Source organism: Esox lucius, chromosome 14 (assembly GCF_011004845.1).
Source record: "Esox lucius isolate fEsoLuc1 chromosome 14, fEsoLuc1.pri, whole genome shotgun sequence".
NCBI classification, from domain to species: Eukaryota; Metazoa; Chordata; class Actinopteri; order Esociformes; family Esocidae; genus Esox; species Esox lucius.
This window is the reverse complement of record NC_047582.1, coordinates 28,855,347-28,873,828: the sequence shown is the minus strand read 5'-3', so window position 1 is coordinate 28,873,828 and position 18,482 is coordinate 28,855,347. Positions and strand designations below refer to the sequence as shown.

The following is an 18,482-nucleotide window of genomic DNA, read 5'->3' as shown; positions in this document are numbered from 1 at the left end:
TATCTCAGACTGGCCAATAAAAAGGAAAGATTAAGATGGGCAAAATAACATAGACATGGGACAGAAGAAAAACTCTGCCTAGAAGAAAGAAATCATTCTGTCATTATAATACATTTGTAACTCACTGTATCTGATTCATCTGGGGCTCATTAGGAACCCTAATAAATACTAAAGGGTTAAAGTAATAAGTTAGTAATAATGTGTAATGGCGTTTTGTCACTGAAACAAAAATGTGTGGTCATAGCCAGTGATACTTAACCCATCACACTTAGACACAGACCTGCTGAATACAATGGAAGCAGCACTCAGTGCTCCTGAGCAGGAAAATAATGTAATCCTGTAATATCAGGTACAACAGTTAGGAGATGACAAGAATGACACTGGCGAAACTGGGGGCCCGCGGTGATGGGGGGGCCGTGGTGGCTGTGAGATTATTCTATGCCAGGATCAGCTTCACATGCGTATACACTGAATTGCAATTATTCTCCTTTGGGGGCGGGGGGTGGGGTGCGTGTAAGGACAGCTTGCACCCCGGTCCGGCGTCACCACACTATGCCAGTGAAAAATGCCATTCTGATCCCTCATCCAGGAGTGGCAAAGCCTCTCTGTTTAAGAGAGTGAGTCAGTGCATGTGAAAAACCTCTAGTCATACCAACTGCACACATTTTCACTTATCATGATTTCCAGTGTCTTATCACTGGCAATACTTTATGGTGGACAGGGTTTTTGCAATCTGTGATTCAAATCTTCTGCAAGTCAACTACAATTTCATACAACTTGATTCTGCACTTACAGAGTTTCATGGGGTAAAACATTCTGCCAATGTGCAATGTGCATCAATATGCATCATTTGTTGTGTGATTATTCAATTACCACTCATGTTCTAGGTCATCTTAACACCTTGTAAATCATCAGGCACTATTAAAATGTCTGCTATTGCTCGTTAAGAAAGAAATAAATCCCCATTAACCCGTGGAGTTCCAGACCCTCTCGTGGGGCAAGACGATTGCATTTATGAGAATTGGACGGGAATTAGTCCAGTCAGGTGTGAAGAACTATTGTGTTACAACTGGGAAAAAATTATCACTAAAGATAATACGCAACCATTGCTTACCATTAAAAACTCATTGTGATATTTTATCATGGATATAGGACTGTTTCACTCTGCAATAGCTTTCATAAAAATCACACTTAAGGAATGGGGAAAGATTATATGGGAAGATTCTACCTTAATGAAAGATTGCACTAAATTAGAATAAATTCCACTAGACTGTAGTTCCCCCTTCAACTTTACCCTGTTTTTCTCACAATGATACAATTCTATGGAGCTACAGTAAATACTAGTTCTGACATTAGATTTGTTACCTGTAAAGGATGGTGCACAAAAGGTAATTCATCAATAAACTTGACACTGAAAAATTATTACAGCTACTAAATTCGACACAGTCATTTTACACAAGCCATTCAGCAGATGCTATGAATACAGTTGTGCTCATATGTTTGCATACCCTGGCAGAAATTGTGAAATTTTGGCATTGATTTTGAAAATATGTCTGATCATGCATTTAAGGATAATGATCATATGAAGCCATGTATTATCACATAGATGTTTGGCTCATTTTTAAATCATAATGATAACAGAAATCACCCAAATGGCCCTGATCAAAAGTTGACATACCCTTGAATGTCTGCTTCGTTATAGGCAAACAAGGTGACACACACGGGTGAAAATGGCAATTTAAGGTCAATTTCCCACACCTGTCGCTTTTTAAAGTGCAATTAGTGTCTGTGTGTAAATAGTCAGTGAGTTTGTTAGCTTTCATGTGGATGCACTGAGCAGGCTAGATACTGAGCCATGGGGAGCAGAAAAGAACTGTCAAAAGTCCTGCATAACAAGGTAATGGAACTTTATAAAGATGGAAAAGGATATAAAAAGATATTCAAAGCCTTGCAAATGCAAGTCAGTACAGTTCAATCACTTATTAAGAAGTGGAAAATTCAGGGGGTCTCACGATAACAAACCACGGTCATGTAGACCAAGAAAGATTTCAGCCAAAACTGCCAGAAGAATTGTTCGGGATACAAAGAAAAACCCACAGGTAACCTCAGGAGAAATACAGGCTGCTCTGGAAAAAGACAGTGTGGTTGTTTCAAGGAGCACAATATGACGATTCTTGAACAAAAATGAGTTGCATGGTCGAGTTGCCAGAAATGCCACAAAAAGTCTGGTTACAATATTCCCAAAAACACATTGACACGCCTCATTGCTTCTGGCACACTAATTTGGAGTAAAGAGATCAAAATAGAGCTTTATGGTCACAACCATAAGCGCTATGTTTGGAGAGGGGTCCACAAGGCCTATAGTGAACAGAATACCATCCCCACTGTGAAACATGGTGGTGGCTCACTGATGTTTTGGGGGTGTGTGAACTCTAAAGGCACGGGGAATCTGGTGAAAATTAATGGCAAGAAGAATGCAGCATGTTATCAGAAAATACTGGCAGACAATTTGCATTCTTCTGCACGAAAGCTGTGCATGGGACACACTTGGACTTTCCAGCATGACAATGACCCTAAGCACAAGGCCAAGTTGACACTCCAGTGGTTACAGCAGAAAAAGGTGAATGTTCTGGAGTGGCCACTACAGTCTCCTGACCTTAATATCATCAAGCCACTCTGGGGAGATCTCAAAAATGTGGTTCATGCAAGACGACCAAAGACTTTGCATTACCTGGAGTCATTTTGCCAAATCGAATGGGCAGCTATACCACCAGCAAGAATTTGGGGCCTCATAGACAACTATTACAAAAGACTATACGCTGTCATTGATGCCAAGGGGCCAATACACAGTATTAAGAGCTAAGGGTATGCAGACATTTTAACACGGGTCAGTTCATTTTTTTCTTTGTTGCCATGTTTTGTTTTATGATTGTGCCATTCTGTTATGAATGTGTATGAATTGAATGTGTATCCCATAATAAATAAAAGACGTGTTTTGCCTGCTCACTCATGTTTTTTTTTATTTTTACAAATGATACATATATTATCAATTCTCCAAGGGAACGCAAACCTTTGAGCACATCTGTATATGTTTTAATAACTGCACTTTTCTGGCACACACAATTTATGATTAACACATTATTAAACAAATGTGAGGACCTTGTGTGGAAAATTCTAGTTCATCAAGAATTAGACACTGAAGCAGAGGAACAGGGAAATGTGTCTTTACTAACGATGCTGTGTCTTTTTCCCCATCATCCCCTTCACATAACTCCTACATGTTCAGCTCATATCTGATGCAGCAAAGAGGGCCCTCTAGGGTCATTATGTGGTATGAGATGAAAACCCAACACACACTGTATTAATGCAATGTGTTAATAAAATAATGAATTAAAGAAAATATGGACACAACAGCCCTCCTTTTTATTTCAAAATCCTGATTTGGTCCCCAAGCCAAAAGGTTTCTTCTTCCCTGGTCTATACATTAACTAGGTTTAATGATGGCTATACACCAGATACAAATATCTACTAGAAAATATTTATATTTTAATAAGATAATCAAGAACATACTGAAATAACATTGATTTAGCTTGCTAACTAGCTAGATTGCTTTCTTACCAAACCAGATTTTCCTTGCCACAGTTTTCTACATCTGTATTTCTGTCTCCCTCCACTTTAATTTCTGCAGTTTGGCTGGAATGTGCGACTTTTGAGAGTGATTTAATGTCATAGTCATCAACCGTCCGTAATACTCGTTACACCAGATCATTAGCACATTAGCATGTTGCTTATTATCACAGTTATCCCTCGACTATGAAGCATTCGCCCAGCATACTGTAAATGAGCGCATTCCCTGCTCAGCAGAGTAGCGTAATGCCGGCAACATTAGAGATTCAGTAGCAACATTAAGACTTCCGGTTTTCGGATTTTGCCTTCAGAATAAACGTCCGCGGTAAAACGCGATTTTAATAATATTAAATGTATCGATTTTGACACTTTGCTTAGTGTATATTGTAAACATTTATTGTAGGAAATGTTCAGGAGAGTGGATAGAGTAATTATATGCAAAAAAATCAAGGGGCACTGTGTATTTGCAATTGTTGCTGGCATTTTACTCCACCCACACCATTGGCCACAATGTAATTCAATGGATATGAAATACACTATACAGAAAGAACTATTCTATATGGCGCAGTGAATGTATTATAGGAAATGTTCAGGAGACTCTATAGAGTGATTATAGGCTTGTAAGACGTAAAATCTATTTGTATAAACAAACGTCTGGCGACACAATGGATGATTTAGCCACACCCCCAGCAACTGGTTTTCAACCAACCAAAGCTTTCTTTGAAACCCCTACCACAAAATGGCTTCCATTTTAATGTGTTTTTATTTCATGCATTTTTTATCATTTGTGATTCATTGTCAAAGTGTATGTTTTACCTTGAACAAATGTTGTATGAAAAATGCTATGTAAACATTGATGTGGTTTTACAAATGGTTTTATTTTTGAATGATAAAGTTGACATACACATGATTTGCTTTTCTATTTCTTCAACAACAATGGCACAAATTAAACGATTCACAAGATTGAGCAAGTTGTATGCAATTAAACATTTGCTTATCACGCTTACTCTGGTACATCTTAGCTACAAACTTTGAGACTAGGTCATCATTTTCTTGTAAATCATCAACATAAAAAGACATAGCATCTTTATAACTCAGACCTTTTGTCATTTGATAGAGAAAGAACACACATGTTGTCCACACGTGGTTGAAACCATGTCCTGTGCTTGTTTTGAACTGTATTCCACATTCTCACAGGTTTTCAGAAAGGCATTGATTGACTTGGGAAAATGTGTAATATCCTGGGGGTTTCCAAAACTGTCATAAAACCTTCCAATGCCATCTTCCGTTATGTAAATAGCCAGCCAGTGCTCCCTGGGGTGATTGCTTTGATGTGTATTAACAATCATCATTGATGCAACATCTCGGACTGGTCCACTAGGTAGTTGGTCACTTGCCAGCACACCATAGAAATAAGTTCTAGATGAAAATTGGTTCACCACACCAGTCAACTCTGCGGTATTAATTTCCACACTGTTTTCCTAATAGTAGTCAACCATGACTTGTCGCCGGTTTGACACTTCGATAATGGAGTCAAAGATTGAATAAACAACCAAATTAATTGTGTGGGGTAGTGGTTGTCTGAACCTCATCTAAAGTCGTACATTCCCTGACTTGATCAAGGATAGGTGCTGACCACATTCCTCGTCCGGCGCGCAGTTGAATGCATAAAGGGCATAGCCGTGTAAGAAGTCCGACCTGTCAATACCCAAGGCTTGGTCCTTTAGGTGTTTTCCTGAAGCTAAGGCCAATTGGTAAAAATCATGCACTGCTGACCCTGTTGTGTAATTTGGTTGGAATGGTTTGCTAGGAAATTGCTGACCATCTACATACATAGCCATAAACTCAAAATTATAATTTTTGAAATTAAATGGATTTTTTGTGTAAATTCCTGTAAAACTGTCATTGTCCACCAATCCGATGACAATACATTTTGGCAGAGGTCCTAAAAATAGGTTTTCCTGGTGGCAAAAGCGACCCCCAGCCGGTAAACTATCCATCCATCCATCATCTTCCGCTTATCCGGGGCCGGGTCGCGGGGGCAGCAGTCTAAGCAGAGATGCCCAGACTTCCCTCTCCCCAGACACTTCCTCCAGCTCTTCCGGGGGGACACCGAGGCTTTCCCAGGCCAGCCGGGAGACATAGTCCCTCCAGCGTGTCCTAGGTCTTCCCCGGGGTCTCCTCCCGGTGGGACGGGACCGGAACACCTTCCCGGGAAGGCGTTCCGAAGGCATCCGAAACAGATGCCCAAGCCACCTCAGCTGACCCCTCTCGATGTGGAGGAGCCGCAGCTCTACTCTGAGCTCCTCCCGGGTGACCGAGCTTCTCACCCTATCTCTAAGGGATCGCCCAGCCACCCTGCGGAGAAAGATCATTTCGGCCGCCTGTATCCGGGATCTTGTCCTTTCGGTCATGACCCAAAGCTCATGACAATAGGTGAGAGTAGGAACGTAGATTGACCGGTAAATCGAGAGCTTCGCCTTGCGGCTCAGCTCTTTCTTCACCACGACAGACTGATACATTGACCGCATTACTGCAGAAGCTGCACCGATCTGTCTGTCAATCTCCCGTTCCATCCTTCCCTCACTCGTGAACAAGACCCCTAGATACTTAAACTCCTCCACTTGACCCAGGCACTCTCCACCAACCTGAAGTGGGCAAGCCACCCTTTTCCGACTGAGGACCATGGCCTCGGATTTGGAAGTACTGATTCTCATCCCCACCGCTTCACACTCGGCTGCAAACCATCCCAGTGCATGCTGAAGGTCCTGGTTTGAAGGGACCAACACGACAACATCATCCGCAAAGAGCAGAGACAAAATCGTGTTGTCCCCAAACCTGACACCCTCCGGCCCCTGGCTGCGCCTAGAAATTCTGTCCATAAAAATTACGAACAGAACCGGTGACAAAGGGCAGCCCTGCCGGAGTCAAACATGCACTGGGAACAAGTCTGACTTACTGCCGGCAATGCGGACCAAGCTCCTGCTTCGGTCGTACAGGGACCTGACAGCCCTTAGCAAAGGACCCAGGACCCCATATTCCCGAAAGCACTCACCACAGGATGCCGCGAGGGACACAGTCGAATGCCTTCTCCAAATCCACAAAACACATGTGGATTGGTTGGGCAAACTCCGATGAACCCTCTAACACCCCGTAGAGGGTATGGGGCTGGTCCAGTGTTCCACGGCCCGGACGAAAACTACACTGTTACTCCTGAATCCGAGGTTCTACTATCAGCCGTATTCTCCTCTCCAGAACCCTGGCATAGACTTTCCCGGGGAGGATGAGAAGTGTGATCCCCCTATAGTTGGAACACACCCTCCGGTACCCCTTCTTAAAAAGAGCCATCCCAGAGACACTGTCCCCGACCGCCATGCGATGTTGCACAGGCGTGTCAACCAAGACAGACCCACAACATCCAGAGACTTGAGGTACTCAGGGCGGATCTCATCCACCCCCGGTGCCTTGCCACCGAGGAGTTTCTTGACCACCTCTGTGACTTCAGCCCGGGTGATGGACGAGTCCACCTCTGAGCCCTCATCCTCTGCTTCCTCAAAGGAAAACGTGACGGCGGGATTGAGGAGATCCTCAAAGTACTCCTTCCACCGCCCAACGACATCCCCAGTTGAGGTCAACAGCTGCCCCCCTCTACTGTAAACAGCGTTGGTAGGGCACTGTTTCCCTCTCCTGAGGAATCTCTTCGAGGCCAGCTGATAGTCCTTCTCCATGGCCTCACCTAACTCCTCCCAGGCCCGAGTTTTTGTCTCCACAACCACCGGGCTGAAATCCGCTTGGCCTGTCGGTACCCGAGTCCCACAAGCCAACCAGGCCTGATAGGACTCTTTCTTCAGCTTGACGGCATCCCTTACTTCCGGTGTCCAACACCGGGTTCGGGGATTGCCACCTCAACAGGTAACGGAGACCTTACGGCCACAGCTCCGAGCAGCCGCTTCGACAATGGCGGTGGAGAACATGGTCCACTCGGACTCAATATCTCCAGCCTCCCTCGGGATCCAGTCGAAGCTCTGCCGGAGGTGGGAGTTAAAGATCTCTCTGACAGGAGACTCGGCCAGACGTTCCCAGCAGACCCTTACAGTACGCTTGGGCCTGCCGAGTCTGTCCAGCTTCCTCCCCCGCCATCGGAGGTGGTGAGTTGGATTCTTCTATAGTTTTGCGTTTTGCTAGTGTCCTTGTCACTACTGGTAGCATGAGGCGGTACCTGCAGCCCATTCAGGTTGCGCAGTTATTCCAGCTCCTCCAGGATGGTACATCCATACGTGCCGTCGCAAGAAGGTTTGCTGTGTCTCCCAGTACAGTCTCAAGTTCATGGAGGAGATACCAGGAGACAGGCCATTACACAAGTAGAGCTGGACAGGGCTGTAGAAGGGCATCTACCCAGCAGCAGGACTGGTATCTGCTCCTTTGCGTGAGGAGGAACAGGAGCACTGCCAAAGCTCTACAAAATGACCTCCAGCGGGCTACTGGTGTGCATGTTTCTGACCAAACTCTCAGAAACAGACTCCATGAGGGTGGCAGATGTCCTCTAATGGGACCTCTGCTCATAGCCCAGCACCATGCAGATCGATTGGCATTCGCCAGAGAACACCAGAATTGGCAGGTCCCCCTTTAGCACACTGTTCTCTTTACAGATGAGAGGAGGGTCACACTGAGCACGTGACAGATGTGAAAGGGAAACTTTGGCGTGAGAAACCTTGGCGTTACCCTCGACCCGACCCTGCTTGTCTCTGGGTGACGGGTAGCAGCGCTCGTTAACCCTTTGGCGCGTACGATCACACCGGTGTGATCAATCTAGAGTGGTACCTGAAGCGTACGATCACACCGGTGTGATTAGAACGTCATGTTTAGAACGCACCATTAGCATACCTAGCTACAAGTAACGTAACAATGGCTGGTAAAACCGCACTGTTATTTACTCACATTTTGCTCAAACAGTGTTTATAACTTTATTTCCTGATTGTAATTGTTTCAAGACCATACTATGAAATTAACCAGGTAGAAAGCATTCAAATCGGGACAAGAAGTGTTACTTACGTACCAACAGACAGCCAACACTAATACACAAAAACGAATTATATTAGCGACTACTACCGATCAAAACCATTCCAAAAAGTTTCTAGAAGTTACGTTCCCCGTTGTATGCATTTTATATAGTTTACATCGTAGTGGCTTTCGAACAGGAACACAGACAGGCCGTGCACCCAGTTGGATGACAAGGTACGTACCTCTCAGTTTAGCTGTCCTACCTAGGTTTCACCCAAGGCATGTTGCCCTCCTGCATTTTACAAATACCTTTGAAGGGACTGTCAGCCTATACATCAACTACTATACAGTAGATACAAGATCACTGTAGTTTACTAATGAAGATAACAGTGCGCTGGCCTACAGATCACACTGTAGAAAACATTAACACACACAGGTGAGACAGGTGGACAATCATTGAAAGAGAATCAACATTTGGATAACCTGGTCCCATTTCTGTTTACGCATCCTTGCCAACTTCTATTGTATTATCGATGTCATGCAATCACACCATAATCACATGTTCGCACATTCAAGATACATTGGCATTGGCTTGGTTCTGTTTCTGATTTTAAATTCACATTCACAACAGCTCCACAGTTGGTTCAGGTGAGTTGAATATCAAGACGTCCCCAGTGTACAGCTCCATTAACATTTTGCTTGTTATCACACTTCTTGCTCGACCCAGAAGCATTCCCCCAGCGTACTGTAAAAGAGCGCATTCCCTGCTCAACAGCCACGATTGAGCTTCCTAGCCCCTGATTCTACCACGTGCTGTCACAAGAGCATGACTGAGGACCTGGTGGGGTTATGGTAAGGCATGAGCTAAGGACCATTAACACAGTAGCATTTTATACATCTGTGACAGTTTGAATGAACATAGATTCCATGAAAAGATCACAAAGCCGATTGTCATGCCATACTTTTACTACCATCATGTTTTATTCCGTATGACCCTTGTCCCAAGGATCTGGACACAGTTTCTGGGATCTGAAAATGTCCCAGTTTTTTCATGGCCTGTATAGTCACCACCCGGTGTCGTGGAAATATTACAAACTTTTCAGGAGCCCTGTAGAAACATCTTTTATTTTGAAATCAGTTGCCTTGGAGTACACAGCATCAAGATACAGTTCGTATGATCTTTTTAGTTGTACATTGAATTGTATATAATTTGCATACAGTTTTATAGATAAGCTCAGCATTTATAGTTTCTGTGCTTTTATTAGCATAAAAGATACAATAGGTTGTGATATATGAAACATTTTCATTGGATAGCCAAGAATATATGTCAATGTGTTTAAACTGGACAATGTGTTTACTGGACCTGATCCTGTTCTTACACATATAGTGGAAACAGCTTTCTGCCCCAAATAGCAGTGCAGTTCACTTACAATACAGAGATTTCATAACTAAACAAATGAGGAATGAGCCATAGCAGGGTGTGCATTTTGCCATCATATGTTTAGGCCCAGATCCACAGATAGAATCCAGATAGAATCGGTGCCTCCCCAGTTTTGTTTCCCCATAAACACTGTAAATAGTATATGAATTAGATACGCCCCCTCATTTATAAATAATGCCCCCTCAGTCATTACAACCTGGGGCCAGGCTTATATTGAGCATGTCTGGGGTCCTCTGGATTGACGTGTGTCACAGCATCTTCCCATCAATCTGCAGTGACTTTGTACCACCATTGAAGAGGAGCTGGACAACCTTCCACAGGTCACAATCCACAGCCTGATCCACTACATGTCAAGGAGATGCATCGCGCTGCTAGAGGCAAATGTTGGCCCAACAAATTCATATCTCTCTTTTCAGTTACTTGAATCCATAGATTAGGGCTGAATTTATTTATTTATATGAAAGATTTACTTAGGGATTTTTGCATGTTTTTATTTATTTTCATTAGCTATAGAGAGTTATTTACACACCTTTTAAATTATTAATGATTCATAAGGCCATGAAGTTCAAATGACAAGAAAGGTTTTTAGCGTTCCCAGGGAATCGTTATTGCAATGGATACATATTCCTTATGGAGGAAGAATCGAGCTTGGGCCTCAGGTCTGATGGCCATGTTAGAACAATATACATACATGTTATATTGTCCAAACTTGCCTTCATGGTGGAACTTTGTAGCCCATTGATGGGTATCATAATATTTATTACCCTTATTGTGATCGCTGTAGAATCCAACCCATGAATTACCAAACTTGTTCTTCCAATCGCTGAATGTGTTCTTGATGATCAGACGAGCGGAGGCGTATCCGTCTTTAGTGTAGAGTTGCAGACTGGCATCGTAGCCCTTGATATCAACAGGAAGCTTCCTGTCTGTGTCGTCATAGGTAGGACCACGCATCATTTCATACTTGGTTTCTTTGAACTGGAGACGGGGGCTCAGGCCTTTGTTTAGGTATTCACTGGTGTCGTAGGTTCCATAGCTTCTCTTGTCAATAGGTGAAGTGAAACACTTTCCATCTTCTTCACAGACATTCACTTGGACCCCCTTGTCCAACAACCTGTCAGGGATATTAGACCATCTGATCCGAGCATACCCCTTGTTTGTGGCTTTCACCTCCAACAATATTTCAAAGCACTCAATGTGGTTATTACTGTTACTCAAGGTAACTCTTTTGTTTACAGCAGTGTAATCGGTGGGGGGCTGTTTGCCTGATGCTTCTTCCACCAGATTTATGTTGATGTCTGGGCCAGTGTAGTAGCAGTAGTTGTTGAAGTTCATTGAACTTCCATCATAGTTGGCGATATACAAAAACACAGACAGGCTGTCCACCCCATTGCTTAACAAGTTACGTATCTCTCCAAGGAGGGCAGGGCTTATTTGCCAGGTGTTTTGCGGGTCATAGTGATTACCAAGGGGATAGTGCTGTGTAATATAAAGCGCCTCTAACAGTGGGCTGTTGGGGCTCGTTCTGACCACCACTCTGTCCCTGTTTGCCTCTGCATGATCTGGGGCTAAGCGATAGTTGTGGGTGACAAAGGGGGGGAGTGGGTACTGTGCTGGTGTATTCAGATTCCCCACTGAGTAGTAACCCTGTCGGTTTTGATCTTGCAGTGGTGGAAACACCTGTTCACAGTTACTGTAGTAATGGAAGCCCCAGTCTCCCCTGCCCGGCACAAAGGTTGGTATTATGACATTGTTTTTATCTACAACCAGGTCACGAGCAATAAAATAAAGCAGATGAAGGCCGTGACGTGGGAAGCGGTGGCCAAACTCAATGTTTATGAGATCACTGATGGTGTTGAGGGTTGGGGGTTTTGCCCAGACCAAGGCCACAGGAAGCAGCATCAGAAAGATGAATGGAAGGCATTCTCTCCCCATGATGAACCTGTGACAGAGAGATGGTATGACAAACAGTGTTATAGTACGGTAGTAAGAGAGTATAATATTAATGATTGATGAAAAGTTAAATAGAACAACAATGGCAATTGGTATTCTTTTAAGCTTTTCAATGTAAATAAATACATACTTAAGTCAACTTTTTGTATTCATAGACTGATATACTACAAGTCATAATACCCATAAAACCGTCAAAAAGCGTCCTTTTCAGTTGTTGTTATGCTATAATTTTTTTCTATAAAGATTTAAAACCACTTCAGATAAGGTCTGTGTGTTGTGTAGGCTTACACCACTTTCCCTGCTGCAGTGTGTGCAAACCTGGCCAAGAACTACAGGAAACGTATGATCTCTGTAATTGCAAACAAAGGTTTCTGTACCAAATATGAAGTTCTGCTTATCGAATACTTATGTCATGCAATAAAATGCAAATAAATTATAAAAAAATCATACAATGTTTTAGAATTCGTCTCTCACAGTTGAAGTGTACCTATGATAAAAATTACAGACCTCTACATGCTTTGTAAGTAGGAAAACCTGCAAAATCGGTAATGTATCAAATATTTCTGATGGAGACAAGTCCAACATGTGGGAGATTGACCAACTGGTGTCCTGGTGCAGACTTAACAACTTGGAGCTCAACACTCCCTAAAGACTGTGGAGATGATAACACCCCCTAAAAACTGTGGAGATGATAGTGGACTTCAGGAGAAGCCCAGCTGCCCTTCCCCCATCTCCCTGGGGGGCTCCCCAGTCAACTCTGTGGAGTCCTTTGGCTTTCTGGGCACCACCATTGCCCAGGACCTCAAGTGGGAGCTGAAAATCACCTCTTTTACTAAGAAAGCATTGCAGAGAATGTATTTCCTGTGACATCTGAAAAAGTTCAACCTGCCAACGACTATGGTGAGGCATTTCTACACTGCCATCACAGAGTCCATCCTGACCTCTTCCATCACCATCTGGTATGCTGCAGCCACTGCCAAAGACAAGGGCAGGCTGCAATGCATCATCGGCTCTGCAGAGGTGATTGGCTGCAATCTGCCATCTTTGCAAGACCCCAAAGCGGTAAGGCATGCCCAGCGCTTAACTGTATAGTTACCTCGCTGACAGTTCGCCTCACCCCAGACTCCATGCTGTGACTCTTGACTCACTTTACTCTAGGCTACTGCCACCAATGCATCTGTCACACACTACCCACGTTTGCTGATCACACTGCTGTAGTCTGAATCATCCTGACATGAAAGAAATTCAAAATTATCTAGAACTTAACAAATGCAAAACTGTGGACGTGGTTTCTGAAACAGGAAAGACCCCTCATCTCTCCCCCTTGAGATTGAGGGCTCTGCTGTTAGCTGAAATATTCAAATTCCTAGGGACCATACCTCTCTCAGAATTTCAGGAAGGAGGACAACATAACAGCAATCACCAAGAAAGTACCCCAGCGGACATAAAGACATCAAAAAGAGAAGAGTATATATTAAGTGCTCCTGTTTAACAAAAGATAATGTTCAATATTAAATGTTCTATAATTAAATCTGGTAAACATCAATAAAACGTACAGTAGATCATCCTTACCAGTCATAAACAAACTTTCCTCTTGGTTTTGTGTTGATGGTTGTGAATTCTGTCTTGAAGTGTTGCAGAAGATTACAATCCTGCTTGATTTATATACATGTGCAAAATAGGGCAGGGATATATATTGCCCAAGTAATATTTTGAAAGATAACAAATTCTTTCACAATAATTATTGAACATAAAATATCTTTAGCAATATTGGGGCAGTATAGCATGTATTTTTTATTCAATGAAATTTGTAAAGTCAAACAATTACAATGAGGTATAAGAATAGATTCATATCTTTTATTTGAGGGTTTTTATGTACAATTTCAGAATAACAGCACATATCAAGGCACCCACTTATTTCAGAGGACCAAAAGCTTTGGGAAATATTAATTTAACTACTCCACCAGATGCTCTGCCTACCAGGTCAGTACTGTATCCATCGTCGGTTGTTGTTTGTTTTGAGGTATTTTTTGTCTGAAATCTTATCCTTTAGAAACCTTAAGTTAGTTTCAAATCTGAATATCGACATGGTCAGTAAAACATTCCACATTTTGGACCTGAGGAACTCCTTAGTTGGTAATGCTGTAAGGTGCCATTATCTTTATCTATGTCATCAAATAATTTTGCAGGAGTTTTATTTTTTACTTTAGCATACGTTTCTAACTTCAACTCTCCTGAACCTGCTATGATTTTGATACTGGGACTAAAACAAATATTGATATGTAGAAATAATGTGTGATGTCACTGCTTAAAATCAGACTTGGTTTCATGGCTTTTTATTGGGAAACGTTGCCTTTGTACCCCACTCACACTGCATGAAGGCCTGTAGGAAACACTGTGACATATGAAATATAAGTAATAATGTAATCACCACTGAAAGAGATTATGTATGTATAGTCATATTTACGTTGTTTGGTCAACAAGCTAATTTGACCGAACAGCAAGGAAAATTGCCCCTCTTTAACATAAATAAACATGTTATTCAACTGTAAAAACAGAGTCAATGGTAAGTTTACCAATCTGTCGTAGTCCCATCATCAGCAAGACAAACACAGAAGACAAGTAGAGAAAGAGCAGTGGTGTCAGGTCTGGGTGTACGTGAGTTTACTACTGGTGAGAATTGGGTGTTCAATCTGGAGAGCGTATCCAAGCCTACTTCAGGCTATTCATAATTCTTCTGGGAAAGAATGGACCTGTCATTGCCAAAATAAACAACTGATCTCTGCAAGCAATTGTCCAACAGAACACTTAACAAGTTTGAGGTGAGAAGACTAGAAAGGGATAAAACAAAGCAGATGTAATCTGTGCTCAAATGCTTTACCCCAAACTAAGCATTTGATTTGAACACCTCTGGTCTCCTGGCCATCCTTATGAGAGGTTGGTCTCACTTATCTAATTTAAAGATCTTCTCTGTCCTAATACCCAAATAGTGGAGCAAGTTTGCAACTAATGCTTAGCAACAATGTCTGAAAACCAACCTCTCCTTACAAAGCATGTTGATTAACCCCACAGTCCCACCCTGTCCCAAAAGACACTAACTCAAAGACATTTTGAGTAAGATGGATGTAGATTGTAGATTTAGTTTTTTCATTTGTGAACATTTTTATCTTGTCATTGTAGCTGTACTGCGGTTGGTCAATGGAATGCAATAAAGGCCACAAGACCACTTCTCTGAAATGTTTCCGACTGCGTTTCAACTTTATTTGGTTTTTGATCGCAATAGTATACCAGAAGGTTACAATGAAGCAACTTCTCTTGAATTACTTCTGTTCTACTGTATTTGGTTTGACATGATGACAAAATCTTTTTGGCTAGTTTGTACAGCAAAACATTTTAGCTTAGAGCTTAGCGTATTTTGCTGGTCTGTCTAAAGTCTTGGGCATGCTTCCACATTTCTGTTGCTGAATTTGTTTACAATGTGTGAAAACTATGTTCAATCAAGAGACAAAAAAGGAGAGCAAACTGCAGTATTACTAGCAGACATTATGCACTCTATTAACCTCTATGTATACAGAGAAATCAACTGAGACCGACGTCTCTTTTACAGCTGAGTCCTGTGTTACAACATTTAAAACAAACACAAAATGGAAATAAAACAAACAATACAATTATTTAGTTAGAAATGTAAAATGTCATATAGGCACTTAAAGATTCAACTTAAGCTCACTCTGTACTCAAATCTAGACCTGCAGTCTATCATTTGGCCTTGCTTTTATCACAGACATCTAGAAGCTGGAAATCACAGACATCTAGAAGTGTGACCTGCACATCCCTGTGCCAGACTGTACTAATCAGAGACTCTAGTGAAGAGATGTTGTCAGTAAAATGCTTTTTCGTTAACAGTGAAACCTTAAAGTCACCTCTACTTTTAGCATTCATCCAGTGTAGAGAAGCAAGTAGTGTAGTCATACAATATTTAGGTTCTAGTCAAGATCCTAGCAGCCGTTCGTTTACTGGTCAGATGTTCTAATGGCTAGGGTGCATATGAGTGTAAATATTAGCATAGCTAGTTCAGACAGGAAACCTTAGTGGTTATCAATCAATCAATCAAATGTATTTATAAAGTGCTTTTTACAACAGCAGTAGCCACAAAGTGCTTTTACAGAGACGCCTGGCCTTAAACCCCAAGGACCAAACAACAGTAGTGTTGAATTTCAGTGGCTAGGAAAAACTACCTAAGAAGGCCAAATTTTAGGAAGAAACCTAGAGAGGACCCAGGCTCAGAGGGGTGACCAGTCCTCTTCTGGCAGTGCCGGGTGAAATATTAAGAGTCCAACTGTAATAATTAATATATCCAGAGTCTAATTAAACCAGGTCAGAAGCATGACCAGATGGACAAGGACAGGGACAACACGGGGGAGGGGGAGGTGTCAGCACAGTGGCAGCTGAAATAGTCAGGTATCGTCTTGATCTGCAACACAACCAGGAGGACTTTGGACAGGGACAGCAACGGGCCCCCCAAACCAGGTACTCCGCAGGTGTGGACCAGGATTTCATGCCCTCCTAAGTTCAAAACAGGAGACTGGGAAAATTCAGAAAATGCATTCCACATATTAACAACGATTTATAGTGGAGGAGGAGAACTTTGTGAAGAAGGAGAACTGACCCTACTCCCCCAGCACAAAAATATAGCCGTGTAAGACCTTGAGACTGAGACAGGGGGGGTCCGACGACACTGTGGCCATATCCGGGGGAGGAAATGAATCCACCCACATTGCCAAGCATCAACCAAAGGGACACCCACCAACTGCAACCACCCTGAATAAGGGCAGAGTATTGCCAGCAGAGTACAGCCCAATTGCAAAAGTGCGCGACAGAGAGACAACAACAAGCCAGTGACTCCGCCCCCGAAAGGCATTGTAGGGAAGGCATCCCAGTGGCGACGAGAGTCCACCTGGCAAGACAGCAAGGGTGGACAGTATCAAGCCTACTGGTGACCTTCACGCCCTTGGGGCAGGCTACACCTTATCATAAACTGTGCTGTAGAGATGTGTTTTTAGTAGACACTTGAAAGTTTGCACTGAGTTTGCATTTCTAACCTTAATTGGCAGATCATTCCACAGTAGTCTAGCTCTATGAGAAAAGGCCCTGCCTCCGGCTGTTTGTTTAGAAATTCTAGGTACAATTAAAAGACCTGCATCTTGCGATCTTAGGTTACGTGTAGGTATGTATGATTGGATCATTTCAGCAAGGTAAGTAGGAGCAAGTCCATGTATTGATTTATAGGTTAACAGTGAAACCTAAAAATCAGCCCTAACTCTAACAGGCAGCCAGTGTAAAGAGGCTAGTACAGGAGTAATGTGTTCCAAATTTTTTTTTCAAGTTAGGATTCTAGCATCCGTGTGCAGCACTAATTGAAGTTTATTTATTAATTTGTCAGGGTAACCGAAGATGAAAATCAGCAACTCTTGAGACATATTTTATATGTTCTTCAAAGGAGAAGTCAGGGTCAAGGGTAACGCCGAGGTTTCTTACAGTTTTTTGGGTTATTGGCTCATGAGTGACACATCGGGGGGATCGGTACTGTGTGCCTTGGTCATTGCCTATGGAGATTGCTATTTATGATATTATAGTGTTAATATTTGTTATTAGTTTAATTGTATGCACCATAATGTGATGGCGGTTAGTTACTACAGAGGAGCAGAACGCCAAGACACTGTTTGAGTATTGTTTTTCCTTGTTTCTCTTATAAATGGTTAAACTAATATGTGTTGTTTTCTGTCTGAAATATCACAGTGTAGGGAGGGGGAAAGGACACAGATGATTTTACTAAGTTTAAGGCAAGGAGTACCAAACTGGATGAGAGTAAAAAAACTAGATATAAGCTTGGGAAATACAGGGACACAAACAGATGACGTTGACAATACTTGACCAGAGACAGAGGGGAACTGATGGATTCATATAGTTATTATTGCTCACTTTAACTCTTCAGTGTTTATTAGAATCCCTAATAACCCCATGTTAATCAGATACAGTGATCTTTGAATGTATTTGGACAGTGACACATCTTTTATTTGTCACTGTATTCCAGCAATTTGGATTTCAAATGACACAATGACTATGGTGTTAAAGTACAGACTGTCAGCTGGTATTTGAGGATAATTTTATCGTTACTGGATGAGCCATTTATACATAGACCCCACCACTATTTCAGGTGCCAAAAGGGTGTGGACCCATTAGCATTACATCATCGGTGTTCAAGCACAATGGAAAGAGTCAGAGAAAGAGTAAGGCGAGGAGGAGAACGAGGAGAACGAGGAGGAGGACAAGGAGGAGGAGGAAGGGGAGGAAGAGGAATCAACAGAGGAGGAATCAACAAAGGAAGAGGAAGAGACAGAGGCCATGCTAGAGGTAGAGGTAGAGGTAGAGGAAGAGAAGAAGGTGCTCAAAGAGGACCGAA

General features: G+C 42.5%; 1 protein-coding gene across 1 annotated transcript; it reads right to left on the bottom strand.

The window, feature by feature from the left end:
* Window positions 1-10,654: 10,654 nt before the first annotated feature.
* Window positions 10,655-13,639, bottom strand: LOC105006810. Its single transcript, XM_010865503.4, has 2 exons — window positions 13,595-13,639; window positions 10,655-12,011 (listed from the first exon to the last, which is right to left on the bottom strand). Exon 2 carries the CDS (start codon window positions 12,002-12,004, stop codon window positions 10,655-10,657), a length of 1,350 nt encoding a protein of 449 aa, XP_010863805.2. The 5' UTR covers window positions 12,005-12,011; window positions 13,595-13,639.
* Window positions 13,640-18,482: the final 4,843 nt, after the last annotated feature.